Source organism: Hypanus sabinus, chromosome 13 (genome assembly GCF_030144855.1).
Source record: "Hypanus sabinus isolate sHypSab1 chromosome 13, sHypSab1.hap1, whole genome shotgun sequence".
Taxonomy (NCBI): domain Eukaryota; kingdom Metazoa; phylum Chordata; class Chondrichthyes; order Myliobatiformes; family Dasyatidae; genus Hypanus; species Hypanus sabinus.
Window position 1 is genome coordinate 31,271,949 of NC_082718.1, and position 27,822 is coordinate 31,299,770.

Below are 27,822 nucleotides of genomic sequence, written 5' to 3' on the forward strand. Positions count from 1 at the left end.
TCAACTGTTTATTCCCTTCCATAAATGCTGCCTCGCCTGCTGAGTTCCTGCAGAATTCTGTGTGCCGCTCAACTTGTTAACAGTAAATTGGTTTATTATTGTCACACCAAGATACAATGAAAAGTGTTGTTTTGAACACCAGTAGTACAGATAACTTCTTTACAATGGTACATTGAGGTAATGGAAGGTAAAGCAATATCAGAATGCAGAATAAAATGTTTTTTAATTATTTCTTTATTAAATTTTAAGAGAATTACATAGAAAATGAAATATTAGAATAATGAAAAAATTAATATTGACCCTCCCCCTCCCCCCCTTAAACCCTTATCTAAAGAGAGAAAAAAAGAAAGAAAGATTGCCTGAATATCGGAGGATCCCCACATGCTCCATGGAGTTCAAAATAATTTTAATTTTAATTTTTCCAAATTACTTTGTAATTTTATCTTCAAAGGACCTATATATTTAGTCCTATCTTTTGTAGATATGGGTGCCAAATTTTCAAAAATATATCATATTCATTTCTTAATTATAAGTAATTTTTTTCAAGTGGAATACAGCTATATATTTCATTATTCCAACGATCCATAGTTAAATATAAGTCAGATTTCCAAATAACTGCGATAACTTTTTTGGCTACTACAAATGCAATTTTTATAAATTTTTTCTGATACTTATTCAATTTAGGTTTCGGTATTGTCCCTTCAATGTCTCCTAATAAAAATAATATTGGGCTATGTGGGAGTTGTACTCCAGTAATTTGTTCCAATAAAAGTCTTAGATTTATCCAAAATGGTTGAATTTTAAAACAAGACCAAGTAGAATGTAAAAAAGTACCAATTTCTTGATTACATCGAAAACATTGGTCAGACATATTTGAATTTAATCTATTTATTTTCTGTGGTGTTATATATAATTGATGCAAAAAATTATATTGTACTAACCTAAGTCGGACATTTATTGTATTTATCATACTATCAAAACATAATCTTGACCAGTTTTTTCCATCAATTTTAATATTCAAATCAGATTCCCATTTTTGTCTTGATTTATGAATTCCTGATTTAATGGTCTGTTTTTGAATCAAATTGTACATACAAGATGTAACTTTTAAAATTTTTCCTTTTTGAATTAATATTTATATTTCATTAGCTTTTGGCATAACATTGTTTGACCCAGCTTATCTCGTAAATAGGCCTTTAATTGAAAATAACAGAAAAGGGTGTTATTTGATATTTTATATTTGTTTTTTTTAATTGATCAAACGACATCAATATACCTCCTTCAAAACAATCACCTAAGTATTTAATCCCCTTTTGAAACCAATTATGTAAAAGCAGAATAAAGTGTTAAAGTTACAGAAAATGGGCAGTGCAAACATTAAGGTGGAAGGGTTATGATGAGGTAGACTGTAGGATTGAGAGTCTATCTTATCATTCAGTAGTCTGATATCAGCAGGATAGAAGCTGTCCTTGAGCATAGTGGTACAGCTTTCAGGCTTTCTGCCCGATGTGAGAGGGGAGAGGAGAGAATGTCTGTCTGGCTTGGGATGGGTCTGTGATTATGTTGGCTGCTTTGCTTAGCCAATGAGAAATGCAGACAGGAAATGCATGATGGATAAATGAAAAATGGACATGCAAGAAACGGTGAAAATAATGCAGGGTAGATCTTATGTTATAAAATAATGTTGAGGACTTCATGTTGTCTGTACAAATGTAAGCAAAGAGACTCAAGGGCTCGATTGACAGACAAACCAAACTACACCGTTTATAGACTGGTAAACTGACACACACCTGTGCCACTTTGTCCCTCATTGCTTCGCATCCCTTTCCGCCAGACTGGTAAAGCTCGAGACACACAGATGGCGTGGTCCCTGGCGCCTGGAATGCATGCTGTCTTCTCGCTGGGAGTGGAGTACCCGATGGAAACACGACGGTGTAGGTGTCAGAGCCAGTCACGTCAGTCTCCTGTACACAACACATGGGGTTAAAGGCAACAGTAAGTGAAGGTGCAACTGTAAGACATATGAGAAAGATGTACCTACATTGTAGAGATTCAATAGAAAGTTAACTAATAATGCAAAGAGTCGTACTGCACACAAACAGGCCCTTTAGCCCATCAAATTCACTTTGACCTTTTGTCCATCTATACTAATTCCCATTTGCACTCAGACCCTATCCTCCAGTGCCCATCTAAGCTGATAAACTGGAGAAATATACAGCAACCCTGGTAAAGAAAAAAAACTGAAAAATCAAATGACGGACCAAGAAAAATTTACCCGTGTTTGAGGGTTCCAGATATCAATCACTCTGTGTAAAGAACTTTTCCCCTCAGAGCTTCTTCCTTTCACCTAAAAACTTTTCTCTCACATTTCAATATCTCACCATGGGACAAAAGATTCTGACTACCCATCCCATCTGTACGTCCCATAGTTTTACATGCATCCTATCACATCACCCCTCGGCCTCCTTCGCTCTAATCACTGCCCATAATTAAAACGTCCAAACCCAGCCACATCCTGGTGAATGTCTCTGCACTCTCTCCATCACGACCACATTGTTTAGTGAGGTGACAAGTGCTGCACACACAATATTACATGATCAAGCATAACCTCCCAACTTTTACATTCTAGGCCCTGACCTATCAAAGTGACAAAAGTCACTGACCTTTCATAAATGTTCATCATTAATCATAGATTTTCTAGTTCTAAGGTTAAGGCAGCATAATGGCTAATATAATGCCTTACAGTACCAGCAACCCAATTTTAAACATGTCACTGTCTGTAAAGAATTTGCACTCTCTCCCAGTGCCTGCAAGATTTCCTTGGGGTGCTCCAGTTTCCTTTAACATTCCAAAGACGTTAGTGTTAGTAAGTTGTGAGCATGTTATGTTGCATGGCAACGCTTGCTGGCTGCCCCCAGAACATTCTTGAACTGTGTTGGTTATTGACACAAATCATACATTTCTCTCTATGTTTCGATGTACATGTGACAAATAAAGCTACTCTTTCTTACGGCTCTGAATACACAAGGGGCTTGCAATGGGAAATTAGACTTTAGTACCTTAGCGAGGATGTCTCGGGCTGAGCACTCCGCTATGAGAGCCTCCTCCTCCAATGCAACGCTCTCCTTCCCCGACAGCAAGGCTGCCTCAGTTGCAGCACCAACTGCAATCACTTCATCGGGAGGGATGGAGTTCAGTAGATCGGCGTCTCGGAACAAGTCCTGAATCATCTGCTGCAGTTTTGGAATGCGGGCCGAGCCCCCACAGAGCACAACCTATAGAAAAACAAAACACATTTGAGAAAACACAATGAGAAAAACATGGATTTTGCTTTACAGAATAGCTTAGAATAATCTATTATTCAGCTGGATTTAAGGAGCTCTGACTTTTTAAAATATATATCATTTATTTTGAGATACAGCACGATAACAAGCCCCTCCTGCCCAATAAGCCACACCACCCAATTTTACCCATGGAACCAATTAACTTACTATATCCATAACTAAAGGGCCAAACTGAATCTTCAAGTTTAATTGTGATTAAACTATACACATGAATTCAGCCAAACAAAACAACATTTCTCTGGTCCAAGATGTAAAACACAATATCTATAGTCACACACAGCACATATAGCAGATATAATTATGATAGCAGAAAAACAAGGTTACAGAAGTAATGATAATTTCAAAAATTTTTGTAATTATATGTTTTTTCTGCTATCATAATTTGCAACAATCCTGAAGAAGGGTCTTGGCCCAAAACATCAACTGTTTGCTCATTTCCATAGATGCTGCCTTGCCTGATCTCCTCCAGCATTTTGTATACGTAGCTCTGGATTTCCAGCATTTGCAAAATCTCTATGTAATTTGTAACTGTATGTTTTTCTCCTATCCATTTTGGAAAGTGGGAGGAAACCCACGTGGCAAATGTACAAACTCCTTACAGACAGTAGCAAGAATTGAACTCCAATCACTGACGTTGTAATAGCATTACACTAATCAGGACTGTGGCACCCCATAACTGGAAGACCAAACTGAAACTTAGAGGCAAATGCCTGATTCTATCCTGACTCTGCCAAACAAGATTGGAAATAATTGTCAGGCGACACAGCAGCGTAGCAGTTAACATGATGGTATTACAACTTGGACCACTGGGGTTTGGAGTTCAATTCCAACACTCTCTGTAAGGAGTTTGTACATTTTTCCTAGTGACTGTGAGAGCTTACTCCAGGTACTTCAGTTTCCTCCCACATTCCAAAGATGTACCGGTTGATTGGTCATTGTAAATTGTCCTGCGATTAGCCCAGGGTTAAATTGGGGGTAGCTGGGTGACGAGGCTCAAAGGGCCCATTCCACACTGTACCCTTAAATAAGTAAATTACATTTGCCTTCAAAGTATCAACATGAAACAAAGCAAACCTATAAAGGTCTAACCTCCACACAAGGAAATGCAGCGTGAAAACACTAACATTCAAAGTTTGTATTAATTTCTGAGAGGTGGTCATTTATTAGATCATCCCAGAAGGACCTCTCTGCAATCTAAGCAAATGCTTACAGGCAGTCCCCGGGTTCTGTTCCTCAGTCCGATTTGTACATAAGTCAGAACAGGTACATCCAGTATTATTTAGCGTCAATTAGTCAAATGTTTGTTTTAATATATAGTATATATTTCACCTTTCTATGCATATAAAAAACTTAAGAAATTTATGTATTTCAATAATTAAACCACTGTGTTGCTTAGTAGTAATTGTAACTTTTATCAGGGCGGGGCCTTTCACATGCTCCATTATTCTCACTTTATACTTTAAAATTGTTCCGATTGTTAACCAACTGTAGCCTAATACTTTTCCAATGACCGAAGATGTTTCACCTCTTTCCGATCGCTTTATTATTTCCACTTTATTTTGAATCGTGATCGTTTTCTGTCAACAGAACAGCAGCCACGGGCGGCAGGTCCTGAGCTGAGCTCTCCCGGGTCCTAAAGTCCACCCACACTGAACCAGATTAAGTGGGACAAATGAGGGCGGTGCTGACTGGAAAAGGGGGGGGTCGGGGTGAATCTTGCTAAGAAAAATTTAAGCCAAATACAAAGTTACACATTCAACACAGTGTTAACGGCAGTGTGATCTGACTTAAAATGGTGGACGGTGTTCTCCTTCCTTCAGTCAATGTATTTTTAATATAATAGGCTTTATGGCAGGCCGCTCGTAAGTATGAGTTGTTCGTAAGTCGGACATTCATAATTCGGGGACTGCCTGTATTCAGGTATTTCTCAATCATGTGGCGACCCATTTCCTGGCACATCCGAACCGGCTCACAATTAGATAACCTACGGGGGTTTGCAAGCACAGAGCTTTGGAGCCTCTGCGCCACGGGGGGCAGGTTGAGGGAGGCTTAAAAGTGAGGCTGAGGATTTCGAATAAAGTTTTTTCCTTCGACTGCAGTTACCGACTCCGTGTCGTAATTTTAGTGCTGCGTGTAGCACACCGCTACAATCATACCCTTTCAAATGTTGAGTTCCAGAGGCCCGGGATTTGGAGCTTGTTGATTAGAACTGAAGGTATGATTGTGTCGAACACTGAGGTGTAATCAATAAACAGCAGCCTGATGTAGGTATTGCTATAGTTTGGGTGTTTGAAGGCTGAGTGGAAAGCCAGTGAGATTGCATTCGCTGTAGACCTATTGAGGTGATAGGCAAATTGCAATGGGTTCAGGACCTTGCTTAGGCTGAAGTTGACTCTAACTATGATCAACCTCTCAAAGCATTTAATCACAGTAGTTGTGAGTGCCACTGGGTGACAGTCATTGAAGCAGCTCACCCTGCTCTTCTTGGGCATTGGTACAATTGTCACTCTGTTCTAACAAATGGGACCTTGCAACCGCAGCTACGAGAGATTGAAGATGTCTTTCAAACACTCCTACCAGTTGGGTGGCACAGGTTTTCAGAGCCCTACGGGACACGTCAGGGCCTGCCACTTTGCAAGGGTTCACCCTCTTAAAAGATGTTCTGACATCATCTGTGACAGAGATCACAGGGTCACCATATGCTGCAGGAATTCACACAAGCGTGCATCAAAGGCATTGGAGCTCATCTGGGAATGGAGTGTCACAGCTATTCATGGAGGTACGTTTAGCTTTGTATGAAGTAATGGCCTGCAAGCCCTGCTAGAACTGACGTGTAACAATTCTGTCTCTCATCTCAATTGGAATTGATTTTTTTTTGCACTTAAAATAGCCTTCTACAGGTTGTATCTGGACTTCATGTATAGTTCTGGATCATCTGTCTTGAATGCATTCAAAACCAGTGATCCAGAACTGTACAAGTTATCTAGGTATGACCTGTGGAAGGTTACTTTAAGAGCTGGCCCTCAGCAGACAAAGAATCTCCTGATTTATAAACAGCTTTTGGTTTGGGTATGTCCGGTATGTTCTTGAAAGCACACACTTGTCCACACAGGTTTTGATGAAGTTGATGACAACTGTAGTGTATTCATTCAGATTCAAAGATGAATCCCTGAATATTGTCCCATCCACCAACTCAAATTAGTCCTGTAAGCACTCTGCCGCCTCCCTTGATCATACCTTCTTGGTCCTCACCATCGGCGCTGCAGTTTTAGTCTCTGGCTAAATGTTGGGAGTAGAAGGACCGCCAGGTGATTGGACATTCCAAAGCGTGGGCATGGGATGGCATCGTGATTGTTCTTAATGGTGGTGTAACAGTGGTCATGTGTGTCAGCTCCTGATTCCACAGGCATGAGACACTTGTTCAAGCTGGCCTGGTTGAAATCCGCCACAATGATAAGGAGGGCATCAGGGCATGCAGTTTCGTGCCTGCTCATCACTCTGCTCAGCATCTCCAGTGCCTTCTGAATGTTAGCCTGAGATGCAATGTACACTGTTACCAGGATTATGGTGGAATACTCCCTTGGCAGATAAAAGCACAACATCTTACTGCTAGATGTTCCAATCGATTAAGTAGGACTGAGACTGAACCACCATGTCTGTGCACCACGACGAGTTAATCATACAGCATACTCCACCTCTAAAAGCTGTCCTGTCTTGGTGGGGAATGGTGAAGGCATCAAACTACAATGGCGTTCAAAATGGCAGGGGACAGCTATGTTTCCGTGAAGCTAAATATACAACAGTCCCTGATGCGTCTCTGGAATCTGCCTTACATATACTCAATTACTTGGCCTCCACAGATTAACCACCTTCTGGCAAAGAAATCCCTCATTTTTGTTCTACATAGACATCCCTCTAATCCGAGGCTATGCCCTCTGTTCCTAACTCACCTAGTATAGGCACCATCTTCTCCACATTCACTCTATCTAGGCCTTTCAATATTCAATAGGTTTCAATGCAATCCCCTCTCATGCTTCTAAACTCCAGCAAGTACAGTCCCAGAGCAATCTTGTGGGGTATCACAGCCAACAAACTGCAACTAGAGGGCATAGGTAAAAGGGGAAAGAACAGGGTGGTGAGTATATGGAATGGGCTGCCAGAGGGAATGGCCGAGGTCGGTACAATAGTTTCGTTTAAGAAGAACTTAGACAGGTACGTGGAGGAGCGAGGCTTGGAAAGATACGGGCTGAATGCAGGAAATTGGGACTAGCTGGGTGGGCACTGTGGACAAGTAGTGCTGAAGGACCTGTGTCTGTGCTGTATTCTTCTCTAACTCTGTGACTAATCACAGCAACGTTGAAGGGTAGAGAGAATGTTTATTCTGGTGAATGAGATTCCAATTGGGTGTGCAGCTTTGTTCTGGATGTGCTGGGCAAGTACAGAGTATTCCACAGCGCTTCGGACAGGGTGTCCCAAAGTGAACCGTTCACATCAGGAAGCCCAGCATCTGAACCACTCTGAAGAGTGATTCACATTCAGATTTACATAATACATCAAAACATACAGTGAGATTCACCATTTGTGTTAACAAACACAATATATCATCTCTAATATATTTATATCATAATAACTGACTCAAAGCAATTGACCCTTTTCAACCGTTCAAGCTGAAGAAATTAACTGTTGCACATGAAACTTCCTAATTTCACCAGAAATACTGTTTGCTCCAGTCTTGCATTTGACCTACATAAAGGCAGAGGTTAAGCAAAAAATTTACAACTACCATGGATATTTCTCCATAACTTATAAAAAGGCCTCATGTATGCATAGAGGAATCCTGGTTTCAAAAGTAAGCTAGCTGGCATATTGGGTCAATTCCTTTTCAAAATGCTGAAATACCTTCCCTTCAATGACAAGACCATACACTAATTTGGAAAAATGTTTCCATGCAGTGGAGTTAGGAAGCACAGATACATCATGTGCTGTTAAAACTCATCAGGAGAAGAAATTCTTTAAAATTTTATCCACCATCACAGTAGGAATACAGCAAACAGCAAGAACCAAGCAGGAACAATTTATTCATTGCAAGTCATTTTACCTTGCAAGTGCTTTATTTTACCAAAGGGCATTAAGTTGGGTGTGCATGTCACTTGTCTGTGTTAACAAGCAGCAAAATGACACATTCAAACAATTTCTTAAAAAACCTTAAATGTTTAAATCTTGGCTCAAGAATTTAGCTTTGTTTAATGAAATAACCACGGTGTTATTTTCCGGTAAAGGAGGAGAAGGCAGGAGAATGGGATTGAGGGGAACAATCAGCCATGATAGAATGGTGAAGCAGATCTAAATCTTAAGGGACATACCCTCTTCTTGTTACCACCATCAGGGATGAGGAACAGAATTTAAAAGACCAAGACTCAACGATTTAGGAACAGGTTCTTCCACCCCAGCCTCAGATGCCTGAACAGTCCAACAACTGTTCAGAAACCAATAGTAATGCTGCAGGTGCCATGGTAGCATAGCGGTTAGCTCGCTATTACAGCTCGGGCATTCCAGAGTTTGGAGTTCAATTCCGGCACTGTTCTGTAAGGTGTGACTATACGCCCTCCCTGTGGAATGCATGGGTTTTCTCTGGGACCTCTGGTTTCCTCCTTCATTCAGAAGACATAACTAGTAGGTTAACTGGTCATTGTAAATTGTCCCATGATTAGATTAGGGTTAATTGAGGTTGTGGGGTTGCTGAGGAGGCATGGTTCATAGGGCCATGAGGGCTTACTTCACACTATAATCACTAGATAAAATTTAAAATAAACAGATGAACACTATTTTGTCCTTCCGTTTCTGCACTAAATTTATTTCTGTTTGTATAGTAATTTTATATCTTTGCCCTATACTGTTGCCTCAAAACAACAAATTTCATATCATACTATTTAGTAATAATAAACTTGATTTTGACAAAGAACATTAATCTCTAAATTTCTATTTTAATTACCATACCGAATAAGATGACTGTCACAGACAATTGCCAACTTTAATCCAAACTTTCAAATTTAAGTATGTATTTACAAACCTTAGAAATATCACTTTGAGAAAGCCCTGCTTCTTCTACGAGCTTCTCGATAGGTTGTATACTTTGGCTAAACAGTGTAGCACACAGAGATTCAAATCGTGCCCTAGAAGTAAATTGCATACTTTAATACAAAGGCAGTCTATTATACAAAATAGATACCAGATTCAGCAGTGTAGAGCAGTCTTGTGGAACAGATATGAACACAGGCACTCCAGGAAAAGCGCTGTGAAGGACATTACAGAAATTAAAACCAATTTTTTTTAAAACAAAAAATGTGTTCTCTCCTTCCCACCACCTCCAAATGGGAGACTGCTTTTAGGATACTGCCAAAGAACCAGCAAACTTCAGGCTTTAAAGAAAAATGTACGTAGAACACTGAACACAACATCACAGTACAGGCCCTTCTGCCCACAACGTAATGCCGATCTTCAACCTACTCTAAGAGCAATTTCTCCCCAAATAGCCCTTCATTTTTCTATAATTTACGTGCCTATCTACGAGTTTTTTTAAAACGCCCCTAATGTATTTGCCTCTACCACTACCCCAGGCAGTCGGTTCCATGCATCCACCACTGTGTAGGAAAACATGCCTCTGCCATCCACTCTATACTTCCCTCCAATAACCTTAAAATTATGTCCCCCTCCCTTGTACTCGCCATTTCCACCCTGATAAAAAGTCTCTGGCTATCCACTCAATCAATGCATCTTGTACATCTATCAAGTCACCTACCATCCTCCTTCACCCCAAAGGAAAAAACTCAAGCTTGCTCAACCTATCCTCATAAGACATGCTTCTAATTCAGACAGCATCCTGATAAACCTCCTCTGCACCCTCTCTGAAGCTTCCACATCCTTCATATAATGTGAACAATACTGAACTGATTCCACTTTCAAGGGCTCTACAACCCATGTTCTCAATATCATCTATTATTTATTATTTTGTATTTGCAGTTTGTCATCTTTTCCATATTGGTTGTTTACCAGTCTTTGTTCGTGTGCAAGTTTTTCATTGATTCTATTATGTTTCTTCGTATCTACTGTGAATACCCACAAGAAAATGAATCTCAGGGTAGTATATAGTGACATACGTGTACTTCAATAATAAATTTACTATGAACTTTGACCAGAACTAAACACAATATTCCGTGGTCTAACCAGGGTTTTATAGAGCTGCAACATTACCTTAAGGATCTTGAATTCCATCCCACGACTAATAATGGCCAACGTATTATATTATTATATTTTCGTATTCAATATAAAACAACCTAGCACAGGAAGTGGGCAGTTAGCCCAGTAAACTGTGACCGTTAGCTGTAGGATGAAAACTTAATTCAGAGATGGAAATACCCAACAGCTCTCACACCAAGGTCCAATATCACATCTTGTGGTGTATCTCAATAAACAGCAACTTTACAGTTTTCTCTCTCCACAGATCCTTTTTTCCAGTACGTCATAAACACAAGGGATTCTGCAGATTAGCATACACTCCTGATTTGCTGAGTTCCTCCAGCATTTTGTGTGTGTTACTCTGGATTTTCAGCATCTGTAGAATCTGTTGTGTTTATGAGTTACTACTCCATTGTGAACTCTCTTCGAGGTATACCTACAATAGTTCAAATCTTTTCTTCAACAGTTTAGTGAGGCCCTCTCTTACTGCACTCCCTCTGATCGCCCTGTGACTCTTCGACCATCTTCTCACCCAGACTCCCCATCTACCCACATCCCCTCTCACCCATCATCTGTCAGCTTGTACTCCTCCCCTACCCCCCCTCTTTTTATCCTGGCTTCTTCCCCCCTTCCTTTCCAGTCCTCGTGAACAGTTACGACTGTTTATTCCCCTTCATAGATGCTCCTGGCCTGACGAGTTCCTCCAGCATTTTCTGATTTCCAGTGTTCTCTTTACTTTTGGATTTCCAGCAACTACTATTTCTGGTTCTCACAATTCAAACAAGTTTTTTTTTAATCTCTAGGGCTCTCATTCACCCAATAACTAAAAAGCTCTGAAAGCTCAGCGTCACCCGGACAGATTTAGACTCTACCCTTTTATAGACTTCTTCTACAAAAAAGAGTGGATATGGCCAGTCCATCACCAGTAAGACCCTCCCCACAACTGAGCACATCTAAATGGAGCACTGTCGCGGGAAAGCAGGATCAATCTTCAAGGACCCCCACCACCCAGATCATGCTCTCTTCTCGCTGTTGTCATCAGGAGGACGATACAGGAGTCTCAGGAACTACACCACCGCAGGTTCAGGGACAGTTATTACCCCTCAACCATCTGGCTCTTGAACGAAGGCGATTAACTTCACTTGCCCCATCACTGAGTTCTTCCCACAACCTATGCACTCACTTTCAAAATTCTTCATCTCATGTTCACAATATTTATTGCTTGCTTATTTATTATTTCTTTCTGTATTGTGAATGCCCACAAGAAAATGAATCTCAAGGTGGCATATGGTGACATGTATGTACTTTGATAATAAATTTACTTTCTTCCCCCCAAATATGTCCTTGTTCTACATTTAAAGCACACCTGTTTTATCATGTTTGTTGCTAAGATGAGAGGACTTTGAGATGTTAACTCTGTTTCTCACATCACGGATCCTCACTGACCACTGAGTACTCCCCGCATTTCCCATTTTTACATTTGTACACATACCTGGATACAGCACATTCAAAGTCCAAACCTTCATGAAGTGAATCTACAAAACAGTTTGCACTTCCCAAAGTTGACAAGGCATGCTTAGCAACTTCAGCACTATTTATAAGCTTCATCATGGCTCTTGGACTTTCCTTTATATTCTGTTTAAATAACCTATTGAAAAAGAGAGTTCCGGAAACAGGATTAGATTTATTATCACTGACATTATGTCAAGAAATGTATTGTTTTGCAGCAGCAGTACAATGCAATACATAATATATTCTTTCATTATGTGCCATGTCATACAATGTAGGTGATCTTGGTCTTTAAATGACCATGATTATTCTTGGGAAATTTTTCTACTGAAGTTGTTTGCCATTCCCTTCTTCTAGGCAGTATCTTTACAAGATGGGTGACCCCAGCCATTATCAATATTCTTCAGAGATTGTCTGCCTGGCGTCAGTGGTCTCATAACCAGGACTTGTGATATGCACCGACTGCTCATATAACCATCCACCGCCTGCTCCCATGGCTTCATGTGACCCTGATTTGGGGCAGGGGCTAAACAGATGCTACACCTTGCCCTAGGGTGACCCGCAGGCTAGCAGAGAGAAGGAGCACCTAACACTCCCACCCCACCACTCTAAAATATAGTATAAGTTTTAATAAAAAATATTTTTACTTACTTAGAAATAGAGCATGGAATAGGCCCTTCTGGCCCAATGAGCCACACCACCCAGCAATCTACCTATTTAACCCTAGCCTAATCACAGGACAATTTACAATGACCAATTAACCTACTAACCAGTACATCCTTGGACCATGGCAGAAAACTGAAGCACCCGGAGGAAACCCATCAATTCACAGGGAGAATGTACAGACTCCTTCCAGACCACATTGGGATTATAAATAAAAGATAAATAAGTACTTCAGAAAGAGAAAAAAAATAGTGAGGTAGTGTTCATGGGTTCATTGTTCATTCAGAAATCTCATGGCGGAGGGCAGATGATGTTCCTAAGCTGCCGAGTGTATGTTTATTTTAAGATCCGGCAGAAATGTTGAGAGTATTGCCAAACTGCAGAGAGTTGTGCACACGGCTCAGCACATCACAGGAGCCAGTCTCCCCTCTGTCTACACTTCTCACTGCCTCAGAAAAGCAGCCAGCATAGACCCCCATCCAAACCAGACATTCTTTTTCCTCGCCCTTTTCATCGAACAGAAGATACAAAAGCCTGAAAGCAGGTACAAGCTCTACGACAGCTCATCCCTGTTATCAGACTCTTGTTTGATAAGATGGATTCTTGGCCTTACAATCTACTTTGTTATAACTGTGCACTTTATTTGCAATGCACCTTTTCAGCAGTTTTTACACTTTATTCTTCATTGTTATTGTTTTCCCTTATTCTACCTCAATGCACTGTGTGATAATACGATCTGCATGAACAGAAAACAAGTCAAGCTTTTCACTGTATCTTGGTACATCTGACAATAATAGACCAATAAACGTGTCCTGGAATGCTAAGTGCACCCTTACCTCTGAAATTCTGATGCTAGATACTGCGCCAAGGTTTCTGTGAAACATTCTCCTCCTATGCTGTCATCAGCATGAGAGGCAAGGACTCGGTACATGCCACTATTAACTTCTACTACTGTGATAGAGAGGGACGAACCTCCAAGCTTGTAAACAAGTACATTACTGTAAACAGAAAGGGAAAAAAACAACTTGAAACTTGAATAATAAAAATGTCAGGCTTCAAATATTTAACCACGAGCCAAAATCTGCAACTGGGATTGGGTTTATTACGTTCACTTCAGCTTATACTCAAGGCCCTCCGTTATTTAGGGTTGACCATGGATGTCATGTCCCAGCTGTCTACGTGATTTGCAAGCCAGGGCAGTACAATATGGACAGCAAGCTGTTGTCCATGTAGCAGGCTCCCTCCCTCTTCACCCAGTTGATGGACCCAAAGGAACTGCAGAGACCAATAGAGTTTGGCTCTAGCCGCTTCGGGTGTGCTAGGAGCAGCCAGCATGTTTAGCCCACATTCCAACGCCACCATAGCTTTTCAAGATTTCTATCATCCCTCACAATCATAAACACTATTTGCAGATATTATAAAAAGTACCTCTTTCCCGATGGTGCATCCTGCCCAACTCCAAACGCAAGAAGTGCTGCTGCAGGTTCGTGAATCAGTCGCAGCACATTGAAACCAGCTGCCTGGGCTGCTTCCCTGCACAGCAAAATATTTCACACTAAGCAAACTCTAAACAAAAGCCTCAGAGGAGAAAATCCGTGATCAAACAGGACGCGTGAGCAACAGTAATTTATCTGTGCCCCAGATGTTAAGTTCATGTTTGCACAGTTTGTCTTCTTTGCACGCCAGGTCACATGTCGAAGTTCAAAGTAAATTTTATTATCAAAGTACATATCTGTCACAATATATAACCCTGAGGTTCATTTTCCTGTGGGCATACTCAAATCTATAGAATAGTAACTATAACTAGATCAATGAAAGATCAACAAGAGTGAAGACAATAAACTGTACAAAAGCAAATATAAATAAATCACAATAATTAACAAGAACATGAGAACATGGAATAAAGAGTCCTTAAAGTGAAATCATTGGTTGTAGGAACATTTGAATGATGGAGCAAGTGAGTGTAGTTATTCCCTTTTGTTCAAGAGCCTGATGGTTGAGAGATAGTTGAGTGTAGTTTTCCATTAATTCTATTGTATTTCTTTGTTCTACTGAAAATGCCCTCAAGAAAATGAACCTCAGGTTAGTGTATGGTAAGATACATGTTCTTGGATAATAAATTTACTTTGAACTTTAATGGTAATAGTGTCATACCACTTGCACCATGGCAAAAAAAAATATTAAGGCAGCTTTTATGCAGAAGAATAAAAAAATTGAAAGTGAATAAAATATAAAAATGTCAGCCAGTAAAAAAAAAATGCTGAAAGTTTCACTGTAGGGTGATGGGATTGACTACTCATAATAAGCTAGCTTTGAGAACTTCTCCTCAGCCTCACCTCAGTACGTTCTTCTGGTTCTTCTCAAAGTCCAGTGGGACAGTTATAACAACATTATTTACGTCCGACCCTAGTGCTGATTGCGCAGTTTCTGGAAACAGAAAAACAAATCAACACTCATCATCGTTACATACCATGTCATATGACGTGGGAAATCATGGTCTTTCCATGACCATGATTGTTCTTGGCAAATTTTTCCTCAGAAGTGGTTTGCCATTGCCTTCTTCTGGGCAGCGTCTCACAAGACAGATAACCCCAGCCATTATCAATACTCCAGAGATTGTCTGCCTGGCGTCAGTGGTCACATAACCAGGACTTGTGATATGCACCAGCAGCTCATACGACTGTCCACCACCTGCTCTCATGGCCTCACGTGACCATGATCGGGGGGCTAAGCAGATGCTACACCTTGCCCAAGGGTGACCTGCAGGCTAGTGGAGGGAAGGAACGCCTTACACCTCCTTTGGTAGAGACGTATCTCTATCCCAACACCCAAAATCAACATTAGCTAAAGTAAACCAGGTACACCTGAGGAATCTCACAGCTTTCACTCGGAACCATGAACATAGTCACTGACTACACACTTTAACAGCAGTCTTAAATGAGGATATAAGCATAAATTTTTTAAAGATTAAGACTAGCTTTATTTGAGATGTGCAAATGGAAACACAGTGAAATGTGTCATTTGTGTCAACAAGCAACACAGTCTGAGGATGTGCTGGGGGCAGCCACATTATCAGCACCAACATAGCATGCCCAAAACTTGCTCATGCATACATCTTTGGAATTTGAGAAGAAACTGGAGGACCTGGAGGAAACCCATGCTGTCACAGGGAGAATGAACAAACTCCTTACAGACAACGGCGCGAATTGACCCCAGATCACTGTTACTGTAAGGTGTTAGGCTAACCACTATGCTACCACACCACCCCAGTGACTTAGTGTTCTCAAAGCAAATCCATACACATCTACTCTAAATTGGTAAATTTGCTTATTAGGGTCACATTGTACCAAAGTACAGTGAAATACCGTTTTGCATACCATCCATACAGATCATTTCATTACAACAGTGCAGAGGTACTACAAAGGAAAATACCAACAACACAGAATAAAGTGTAACAGCTGCAGAGAAGGTAGACAATAAGATGCAAGGTCATAACGAGATAGATTCTGATGTCAAGAGTCCATCTTATTGCACTAAGGGATAGTTCTATAGTCTTATTAACAGTGGGATAGAAGCTGTTCTTGAGCCTTGTTGTTCGGGTTTTCGGGCTTTTGTACCTTCTGCCTGATGGGAGAGGGGAAAAGACAGAAAGTCCGGGGTGGGTTGGGTCTTTGATTAGGCAAGCTGCTTTACTGAGGCAGTGAGAAGAATAGACAAGAATCCATGGAAGGGAGGCTGGTTCCTGCAATGTGGTGAGCCGGTAGTTTGCCTATTCGTGCAATATTTCTGCCAGATTTTAATGGTGCAAGATGTAGAGAGACTCAATGAAACTTTCAGAAATTTATTGTAATGATAAATTAAAACTGTTAATGCAAGTGTTTCTGTGTTGAGAGTTAAAATTACCTTTCATTTTTTCAAAAATCAGCTGCATAACCTCCTCTGGAGCGATGACCTTGAGCTGCTCTCCGGTATCAATTTCATATCTGGGTTTGCCATCCTTATTGATCAGCTGTTTCAACATTTAAAACATTCATCTTAGTCCCAATCCTCAACAAATCAATTCTTAAGCTCAACCTCCCTGCTCATCTCTATACAGTGATGTTAAAAATCAAAACATGCATCCTCATGCAGGATTCTCTAAAGGTTAACTTGTAGGTTGAGTCAGTGGTGAGGAAGGCAAATGCAACGTTAGCATTCATTTCGAGAGGACTAGAGTATAAAAGCAAGGATGTAATGCTGAGACTTTATAAGGCACTGGTGAAGCCTCACTGGTAAAGAGTATTATAAGCAATTTTGGGCCCCTTATCTTTTTTTTATCCAAGATGGTGGCACGACGCAGCTTGCAGTGGCCACTCCAGAACTGATTATCTGTTACTTGTGAAGTGGGGTGCCGTGCACAATCATAATCGATTGAAAACGGACGTGGAAGCATGGAGAAACATCAGGAAATTCCAGGAAGACCTTCTTCATTGCTGCTGCTGTGAGGTCTGGGACTCTGCTGGGAAGAACAGGCCCCCAGTCCTCGGGGTCGCGTTGCCGATGGCCGTTGGTGGGGCCGTCTTAATACACTCGGCAGAGGATGGTGCTCGGAGAAGCTGTGCCGGAGGGGATGGTCGTCGGCTCGGAGGTTCGACGGACTCGGACTCCTTTCAACAGACTCAGGTCGTTTTCAGTGTGTACTGCGTCTGCGAGGCTGAGTTGGGCGGCGCCTTGGAAGTCCATAGCGGGGGTAATCCCTTATGCCGCCGGCGTGGGATGGCAAGTCTGTCGGGACCCTGGGGACTTGTGGAAACTGTGGTGATTTCTTTTGAACTTACACTCCTTTAACATCTTGGACTATTTTTACTGTGCCCATAGTCTGTTTTTTTTTTATCAATTATGCTATTGTTTGCACTGTTGTAACTATATGTTGTAATTATGTGGTTTTGTGCAGGTCTTGTAACTTTAGTTTTTGGTCTTGTTTTTGTCTGGTGGATTTGGAGCTCCTTTCCAGGGAACACGCTAGACAGTAGCGCAATATTAATACACAGCAGCCTCTCCGGACTCTGGATTGGGGATTGTCAAACGTTACGTGGATTTTCTGGTGTAGTCTGTTTTGTCATATGCTTTTGTGATATCATTCTGGGGGAACGTTGACTCATTTTTTAAACTGCATTGCATTTGTGGTTTCGAAATGACAATAAACTGAATCTGAAGAAAGGCTGTGCTTACATTGGAGAGGGTTCAGAGGAGGTTCATGAGAATGCTTCTGGGAATGAAGGGGTTACCATATTAGGACCAATTGATGGCTTTGGGCTTTTACTCATGGGAATTCAGAAGAATGGGGGGGGGGGGGGGGGAATCTCATTGAAACCTATCAAATGTTGTAAGGCCTCAATAGAGTCGATGTGGAGAGAAGGTTTCCTTTGGTAGGGAAGTCTAGGACCAGAGGACACAGCCTCAGAATAGAGGTAATTTAGAATGGAGATGAGGAGGGATCTCTTAAGCCAGAGAGTGATGAATCTATGGAATTCATTGCCAATGGTGGCTGTGGAGGGAAAATCTTTATGTATATTTAGGCCAGAGGTTGATAAATTCTTGATTAGTCAAGGCATGAAGGGATACGGGGAGAAGGCAGGAGATTGGGACTGACAAAAAAAAATGGATTAGCCATGATGAAATGGCGGAGCAGACTCAATGGGCCAAATGGCCTAATTCTGCTTCTGTATTTCATCCCGTTCACCTGAAACATTACCTCTGTTCACCTCTCCACAGAATGAATATTTCAAATATTTTCTGCTTTCATTTCAAATTACTATCATTTGTAGTTTTTCTGATTTTCATCAAAATTCATCCTTCTCCCTTCTTAAGGTGTGCTGATATGGTTGATGTGAGCAGGGGGGAGGGTTGGTGGGTTTGCTGCCGCTTGTGTATGGGAGGGGGGAGGGGGGTTTGGGGTTCTAATGTTTTCCATCATTCATTCTTTGGCTGTTTCAATAATGTCTGCGAAGAGCAAGAATTTCAGGATGTATACTATATACATTCTCTGATATTAAGTTGAACCACTGAATGTACAATGGATTATCTCCTTCCAAAGACTGAGACCTAATGTAATGACCAAAAACATAATACATTTCCATTAGATCTCAAACCAATCTAAGAATATCCTACAGTGCTATGAGAGGGAAGTCTCATCAAGAGTATGCAAGCAAAGAAAACCCCCACCACTTCTATGCCATCTTTATATCTACCCTAACCCAATTTGTCTGCATTAGGGACATATCATTCTACGCCTTACCTTACTAAATACCTGTTTAAATCCTTTTAATTATGTTAAGTGTATCTCTAAACAGTCAATACTGCAAGCTGAGACCTGTACTGAGGAAAGGCCTGGGCCCAAAATGTCAACCTCTTATTCTCCCTCATAAACACGGATTTTATTTATTTAGAGATACAGTGCAGAACAGACCCTTCCGGCTGAAATGAGACACACAACCCACCGATTTTACTCGCAGAACAATCGACAATGGCCAGATTACCAACTAACCGATTCATCTTTTGGACTGTGGGAAGAAACCAGAGCACCCAAGCTGCACTAACTGCTACATTATTGATGCTGTGTTTCATAGAAAGCCAAGCACAACTTATAGTGAGAAATCCCTCAAAGGCACAGCATCTCTCTGCCATCTTACAATTTTAACTAAGCATTCAAATCCTTGGTATTACTGTTTATGAGGATTTTTTTTGATAAAGCAGGTACTTCTGTAATGGACTTGGACATTCACATTATTGAACTTTTCATCATTCTTGCTAAGAAGAATTTGAGAATCAAAGACAACTGCAATATCAGGATGCTTTTTTTAAAATTTAAAAACATGCTTTAAAACTAAAATAGATCATGAACAGCTTTCTGCCCCCTACCATCAGGCAGTAGGTACCAAAGCGCTAGAGCAAGAACTGTTAGGATGGAAAACAGCTACCCCCTCCCCCAGGCTGTGAAATGACTGAACTCCTTGCACCACTCAGGTCTCATCAAATATGAAGCGCCAGTAGCATTATTCTGATTACTTTTCAAACTTGTGTCATGAGTACACTTTATTATTTGTTAATTTACTTGTGGTAATATTTCTTTATGTGTTGTGTGCGAGTTATACGTACTGTGATGTGCATCTTGGTCCGGAGGAATGTTGTTTCACTTAGCTGTATACATGTTTATGGATGAACGTCAATAAGCTTGAACTGGAATTTCTACATGTACTTACCGAACACTTGCTTTCAGCCAGATGCTTCTGAACTTGAGGATCGTCAAAACTAACAAAAATTTTGAAAATATCTTAGAAAAGGGAGGTACATCTTAATAATGAAATATAAAATTAATAAATATTTCTACTCTTTAAAACAATCTGATATTATAGGGTCTTTATTACAACATGTGAAAGATATTTACTGGACCAAGATATAGATTACTAGATTTCAGTAAGGCTGTGCTTACATAGATGGGCCAAGTCTTAGCAGAGCTAAAAAATTAGAACATACCCCTGTTCAGATATAGACTCTCTCAGTATAACACCTTCCAGTAGGACATGCTATTGTCCTGTCAAATGAATAATCAATGATCAACTTTATTCACCATTTACATGTATTAGGAATTTGCCGTGGTCTGTTGATCAGGATGCAACATGCAACAAAATACAAGTATAAAGAATAAAGAATTATACAAAAAATAAAATTAGAGGTTAAAGTACAGATATGGAAAAAAATGTGCATCAATACATAAACAGCAACATGTACTTATATTAGAAGCAGCATTATAAAAAGTGGTTTAAAGTGTTTACAGTGCAGTGACTGAGGTAATAGAGACGGGTGGGTGGGCTAACTAAAATGGTTGATCAGATTTACTGTCTGGCAGAAGAAACTTTTAAGAAGGCATGAAGCTTTTGTTTTAATAGCACTATAGTGCTTTCCAAAAGGGAGCTTTTAGAAAAGGCAGTTTGCAGGGTTGATAGTGTCCAAAATGATTTTTGAAAAAAGTGTTGCTAACACTTCCTTCCTGCACCACATTCTCAGCCACATATTCAGCATTAAAGCTTCGTTATGTTTTAAAAATGTCATCATCAGACCTGTGCCAGGTCTGCTCCTTTTAATTATCCTGCAGACTATTTGATGAGGACCAGATAGGACTGGGCTGGACTGAATAGATTCCTGGCTATATCACCCAGGCACACAGAAATATACTAACTACTTTAACTTGGAATGTGTGCCAGTTGTAAAATAGCCAACAACGTGATAACTTCAGAAAACAAAGTCTCCACTTCAGAACAAATAAGAAAGAATTATTTTTGGAAAAAATAGGGTCTTGTATAGCTCAACTATTTAATTAAATTTCCGTTTCAGATATCTAGGAATTAAGTTAAATTCTCTCTTTAGAACTGGAGGTAGTTCTTATCAGGGTAGACTGCACCCGAAATGGGCAGCACACAATGTCTGACTGAAATAATGATATTATACTTTCTTACATAAACATGCACCTCACACTTTATGTCAACCTATCAATATTCAGACCATGCCACTCAGGGACGTGCTAATATTATTTTGTGACTGTATGTGCTGGATCGTAACTATATGTGGACCAAAGTCCTTTATTCCCCTTCCATCCATGTACTTTATCCAAACTTCTCTTAAATGTTGCAATCAAACCTGCATTCAGCACTAACCCTAATTCAAAAAAATTCCCAAACATTATCTTTATATTCAATACAATGCAACCAGTAAAAAAGTAATCCAAGACCTAGTGTATAATCCTCACAGTGCATAAGCATGTAACATTATCATACATTCCAGAACTTCTTAGTGCGAGTTATGTGACAAACATTTCACCAGCAATTGCTACTTCAAAGCTATCAGTACTCACCATCTGCCAAGAATCTGTTTGACTTTCACAACAGTGTTTGTAGCATTTCTGATTCTGCCTTGCTTCGCAGCCAAGCCAACAACCTAACAGATAAACAAAATATTGGGACTTGCGAAGTTCAAAGTGCAGAATGTCAAAGTAGTAAAATAGTTGGGAATACCTTCTCATTTTCTCTGTAAGCAACAATTGCTGGAGTCACACGGTCACCTGAATCGTTTGCTACAACGTCAGCCCGACCATCCTGGATAGAAATAAATGCAACTTTTACATCACAGAGAAAATCTTGCACTGTTCTTTAAGCACATACTTCTACCTGTTGAACTGTTCAAAGAAATACAAATAGATAATTTAATAGTTTATCAACCCACCTTCAAAACTTTTAACATTCCTACAGTTGCCTGACTGGTTGTGTCTTGCAAAATTTCAACTATTTTATGAGGGACATTTTAAAATCACCCCACTGATGAATATTGAAATTACACAGTAGTCATAGAACATTTCAGCACACAAATAGGTCCTTCAGCTCATCTTGTCAGTGTGAAATTAATCTGCATAGTCCCCCACCACAGCTCTCCTACCCAAGTAGCTATCCAAATTTATCTTAAATGTTGACATTGGACTTGTGTCCACCACCACTTCCGCTGGCAGCCTTTCACCACCCTCTGAGTGAAGGGGATCCCCTTCATTTTCCGCTTTGAAAGGTACAAATTTCTATTTCACATTTCCAGCAGCTTTAGTTTTTTTTTAACCCTTCTATCTTCATTACCCTTTTCAACTGTTAAAGGTGCTAAGTAAATGCTGGTATAGACATGATGGTCAGCAGAGATGATGAATCTAAAAACACACAAAATGCTGGAGGAACTCAGCAGGTCAGGGAGTATCCATGAAGGGGAATAAACAGTTGATGCTTCAAGCAGAGACTCTTCATCAGGACCATATTTCCCTCCGCGGATGCTGCCTGATTTGCTGAATTCCTTCAGCATTGTGTATGTGTTGCTCAAGATTTCCAGCATCTGCAGAATCTCCTGTTTGTGGTGGATCTAATGCCCTGATGCCGTGTTGCATGGTTCTGAAACATCAGGTCACAGTTCAATATACCAGTTCCATTAACAATAAGACCACAATCTTGTTGTGGTCTGGAGGCTTATGCGCCTCAATGACCCAGAGAGCTATGTTGGCTGGAATTAAGGCTTTATGCTTTGGCTCTTGGTAGAGTCACCCACAACAAACAGGTCAAAAGATCGAGGCCAGAGTAAGAGTGGTCCACTGGTCCTCCAGGTTTGAGGATTCAGCTCAGGGCTAACAACCCTGACTGGTCAAACAAAACTGTTACAGAAATAGCAATGAATAAAACATCAACATCTGAGTGTGATGGTATTCTTAAGTCACCAGCCAGGACTTTCATGACTGACAGTAGTGAAAACTGAGAGGAAGCTGCAGACACGATGAAGACCACCACCAGTAATGGAGCACCTTCATTGCTGCCCTAAACACCAGCTGTATAACGGGCAGCAACTATTAACAATAATGTTAGTTGTTCACGACACTGGGAAATCATCTTAGCAGTGCTGAACAACTTTGCGCACAGCTGCAGGCTTTACATGAGCAGACAGAGATAGCATATTGATTAATTAACTAAACTGCTGATGTGTCACACTAACACCTTTTAAACACTGTAGATGACTCTCTTGATAAGAGAAAAATCTTCACTCATAACTCGAAACACTCAAAATTCAGGATATCAAGAAGATTTAGGAGCCCATGATTCTTGGAAACGTGAAAATATTTTTATTTTATTTTGAGGTACAGCCCTGTATAACAGGCTTGACCAACTAACTTGCTAACCCCGTACATCTTTGGAATGTGGGAGGAAACCCGAGCTTTCATGGGGAGAATGTACAAACTCCTTACAGGAAGCAGCAGAATTGACCTGGACCGCTGATGCTGTAATAGTGTTATGCTAACCAGTACACAAATGCTTCTACCATGAAAGGCCAGCATGGAGAGTTTGGGCTGAAGGGCTTTATGGGCAACATGGCAGTGTGGTGGTTAGCATGACGCTATCACTGTTTGGGGCATTCTGGAGTTTGGAGTTCAATTTCACTGTAGGGAGCTTATAATCCTCCACAAATGTCTCGATGTATGTTGGTGATATTAAACCTGATTCCAATTCCTCCGGGTGCTCCAGTTTTCTTCCATATCCCAAAGATGTACTGGTTAGTAGGTTAATTGGTTATTGTAAATTGTCCGGTGATTATGATAGGATTAAATAGATGGGTTGCTGGGCAGCATGGCTCTTTGGGCCAAAATAATCCGTTCCACGCTGTATAATAAAGAAATGTTTTCCACACTAAAAGTCTCTAATCAGACATGGGGTCAGGGGTAGGCCACTAAGCCCTCTCGAGTCTTCTCCTGCATTGAACTGCAACAAGAATTGAGGTCAGTATATCAGCCACAGGATTATTGGCCAGTAAGACAGGGTAGTAAGATACTACAGTCTACTCCTGCTCCTTGTGAACTTTTGTTCTTATTTTCACAACCAAATTATTAATCAACACGAGAGATTATGCAGATAACATCCACACAAAATAATGGCAGAACTCAGCAGGCCAGGCAGCATCAATGGAAAAGAGTGAACTGATGACGTTTCGGGCCAAGACCCTTCATCAGGAAAATCTTACTTCAATCGGTGAGAAATGGAGTCAGTCATGGGCTCATGTCCATCTCCAGGCTTTTTGCAGAGCGCACACTCAGCTACAAACCTCACCAAACTCCCTTGGAGACAGAAAAGCTCCAGTTTGTTCATTTAGACCCCAAAACACACCATCAGAATGTAAATCACAGGTTCCAATTGCACATGTTTAGTAACAGAATCATATTTGAAAGTACAGTCGGCCCTCCTTATCCACGGGGGATCGGTTCCAAGAATCCCCAGCGGATACCAAAAACGCAGATGCTCAAGTCCTTTAGTTAACCGGTCTCAATGAGGTGGTCTTTAGGACCCAGCGGAACCCCAGACTTTAGTTAACATGTCTCAGTGCGGTGGACATTAGAACCTGGCGAGCTCTGAATCCACAGTGTTTCTGTTCACGAAAATAATCACGATCACGATTGAAAATAAGGTGGAAATAATAAAGTGATCGGAAAGAAGTGAAACGCTATCTGTCATTGGAAAAGCATTAGGCTACAGTCGGTCAATGATCGGAACAATTTTAATGGAGCATTTGAAAGGCCCTGCCCCAATGAAAGCTACAATTACTACTAAGCAATGCAGTGGTTTAATTATTGAAATATGTATGTTTCTTAAGCGGTTTATATGCATAGAAAGGTAAAATATGTACTATATACTAAGAAAAATGTTTGACTGACACTAAATTATACCAAATGTACCTGTTCCAACTTCAAATCCGACTTAAAGATGGACTCAGGAATGGAACTCATTCATAATCCGGGGACTGCCTGTACTTTTAAGTCATTTCTAGATCACTGATAATACCTAATACAATGTAAATGCTATGTAAATAGTTGTTATACTGTATTGTTTAAGGAATAATGACAAGAAAAAATAGTCTGTACATGCTCAAACAGTGAGTGCTGGAGAGAGAACTTCCAGGTTTTCCTGATCCGCAGTCGGATGAATCCGCGGATAAGGAGGGCCAACTGTAGTAGTTTGTCACCAAAGCATAAAAGGAAAACATTGACTAAACTTTTCATCAGCTAGACCACTAATACAAATTTTTTTAAAAACCCTCCAGATTAAAGTGATGGTGTGGCGACCCACTTTCTGCGCAGGCGAACCAGCTCACAAAAAGCCAACGCACGGGGAGAGACTTTGGTAATGCATCTTTGACGTCATTTCCGCCCGGAGAGGGTGGGCACTAGGGATTAAATGCCAGCACTGCGAAGTTTGAATAAACTAGCCTCCAAACAGCTTACCAACTGCGTGTCATCTCTAGCTCTGTATGTAGCACATCGCTACATTGGTGACCCCGACGGTCCAAATGGGATTTGGACCAAAGATGACCGACTTTTCACCAGTTTACCCAGTTTCACTAAAACTGCCGACTTTCTGGACGCTGCGACCACTCGTGCGGTTTAGACAAGCAGAAGCCCAGTTCCAGATTTGGCAGATATCCTCTGATTCCACGCGTTACTACCACGTGGTGAGTGCCCTTGACCAGGAGACGGCTGCCCAGGTTGCGGATTTCATTCAGTCGCCCCCGGAAGAAGGCAAATATGAAGCATTCAAAGCGCTGCTCATTGGGACCTTTGGCCTCTCGCGGCGTGAGCCGGGTGCCCGCCTGCTTCACCTGGACGGTTTGGGAGACAGATTGCCATCAGCATTGATGAACGAGATGCTGGCCCTGGCTGACGGACACAAGCCCTGCCTCATGTTCGAGCAAGCGTTCCTAGAGCAACTGTCTGAGGACATACATCTGCTGCTGGCTGACGCAGATTTCAGCGACCCCTGGAAGGTGGCAGACCGGGCAGGCGTGCTGTGGAAAGCCAAGAGGGAGAGAGTGGCATCCGTCAGTCAGATTACCAGGCCACGCGCCCAACAGCAGACCAGACCAGGCCCGGCAGGGGGGCACACACAACACAGAGGCAGGAGTGAGGAGGACAGTGAACAGTGGTGTTTCTACCACCAGCGGTGGGGCACAGAAGCCTGCTGTTGTCGCCCGCCCTACAAGGGCCAGGGCCAGCTGCTGCTAATGACTATGGCCGCTGGCCACCAGGACAGCCTCTTGTACGTCTGGGACAAACAGTCGGGACATTGCTTCTTGGTCGACACTGGAGTGAAAATCAGTGTCTTGCCCCCGACAGGGTACGACACCCGCAACAGGAAGCCAGAACCCACCCTGACGGCTGCAAACAGCAGCACGATATGGACCTACAGCACCCGCACAGTGCAGCTGCAGTTCAGCGCCAGCCAGTTCACGTGGGACTTCACACAGGCCACGGTGGCCCAACCACTCCTGGGGGCGGACTTCTTGCGAGCCCACAGCCTACTGGTTGACTTGCAAGGGAAAAGACTGGTACATGCCGAGACTTTCCAGACATTCTCCCTGGGTGAAGCCAAGTTGCCGGCCCCACACCTGGACTCCCATCACGCTGTCGGACAACGAATTCACCAGAATCCTGGCGGACTTTCCATCGATTCTGGCACCGCAGTTCACGGCAGCCATGCCCAGACACGGGGTACAGCACCACATCCCGACCCAGGGACCACTCCTCCACGCCTGCGCACGAAGGCTCCCCCCTGGAAAAGCTCCACCTGGCAAAGGAGGAGTTCAAAAGAATGGAGGAATTGGGGATCGTACAGAGGTCCGACAGCCCATGGGCCTCCCCCCCGCACATGGTGCCCAAAGCAGCCAGGGGTTGGAGACCATGCGGCAACTACCGCAGATTGAACGAGGCTACAACTCCAGACCGCTACCCCGTGCCGCACATACAGGACTTTGCAGCAAACCTGCACGGGGCAAGAATCTTTCCCAAAGTAGACCTCGTCCGGGGATACCATCAAATCCCGGTGCACCCTTAAGACATCCCCAAAACGGCACTCATCACCCCGTTCAGCCTGTTCGAGTTCCTCCGAATACTGTTTGGCCTGAAGAATGCTGCACAGACGTTCCAGCGGCTAATGGATGCGGTGGGACGCGACCTGGACTTTGCGTTCATATATTTGGACGACATCCTTATAGCCAGCAGTAGTCGTCAGGAGCATCTGTCCCACCTCCGCCAGCTCTACTCCCACCTGAGTGATTTCGGCCTCAATATCAACCCGGCCAAATGCCAGTTTGGTCTCGATACCATCAACTTCCTGGGCCACAGGATTACCGAAGACAGGCCAACACCTCTGCCCGCCAAGGTAGACGCGATCCGCCACTTTGCCCGGCCCAACACGGTCAAAGGCCTGCAGGAGTTCGTTGGTATGGTGAAATTCTACCACCGTTTCCCCCCCTCAGCAGCCCGTATCATGCGCCCTTTGTACACCCTGATGTCGGGTAAAGGCAAGGATATTACTTGGGACGAGGAGGCCGCGGCCGCTTTCGTTAAAGCCAAGGAAGCCTTGGCAGACGCTGTGATGCTGGTGCACCCCAGAACTGATGTTCCAACCACCCTCACGGTGGACACATTCAACGCAGCAGTCAGTGGGGTGCTAGAGCAGCTCATTGAGGG

The 27,822-nt window shown here is 42.0% G+C and overlaps 2 protein-coding genes across 4 annotated transcripts in view; one reads left to right on the forward strand and one right to left on the reverse strand.

Moving 5' to 3' along the window:
• The window catches only part of hspa14 (heat shock protein 14), a 37,233-nt gene that overhangs the window by 3,849 nt on the left and 5,562 nt on the right, over positions 1–27,822 (reverse strand). Inside the window, exons 2-12 of one of the 2 annotated variants that reach the window (XM_059987407.1) lie at positions 21,803–21,883; positions 21,643–21,725; positions 19,994–20,042; positions 16,656–16,761; positions 15,089–15,179; positions 14,181–14,285; positions 13,589–13,750; positions 12,073–12,228; positions 9,415–9,517; positions 3,060–3,275; positions 1,791–1,964 (exon numbers count right to left, since the gene is read on the reverse strand). In XM_059987407.1, coding sequence (XP_059843390.1) covers positions 1,791–1,964; positions 3,060–3,275; positions 9,415–9,517; positions 12,073–12,228; positions 13,589–13,750; positions 14,181–14,285; positions 15,089–15,179; positions 16,656–16,761; positions 19,994–20,042; positions 21,643–21,725; positions 21,803–21,883 — 1,326 coding nt within the window. Of the gene's footprint in view, positions 1–1,790; positions 1,965–3,059; positions 3,276–6,581; positions 6,878–9,414; positions 9,518–12,072; positions 12,229–13,588; positions 13,751–14,180; positions 14,286–15,088; positions 15,180–16,655; positions 16,762–19,993; positions 20,043–21,642; positions 21,726–21,802; positions 21,884–27,822 lie in introns of those variants that run through there. The other variant, XM_059987408.1, reaches the window with a different exon arrangement.
• Positions 1,863–27,067, forward strand: LOC132403751 (uncharacterized). Of its 2 annotated transcripts, none has more exons than XM_059987409.1 (2): positions 1,863–1,995; positions 25,398–27,067. In XM_059987409.1, the coding sequence occupies exon 2, from the start codon at positions 25,644–25,646 to the stop codon at positions 27,051–27,053; it is 1,410 nt and encodes a 469-aa protein (XP_059843392.1). In that variant the 5' UTR covers positions 1,863–1,995; positions 25,398–25,643; the 3' UTR covers positions 27,054–27,067. The 2 variants fall into 2 exon arrangements, with proteins under 2 accessions (XP_059843392.1, XP_059843393.1); XM_059987410.1 differs by having other exon boundaries at positions 1,913–2,005.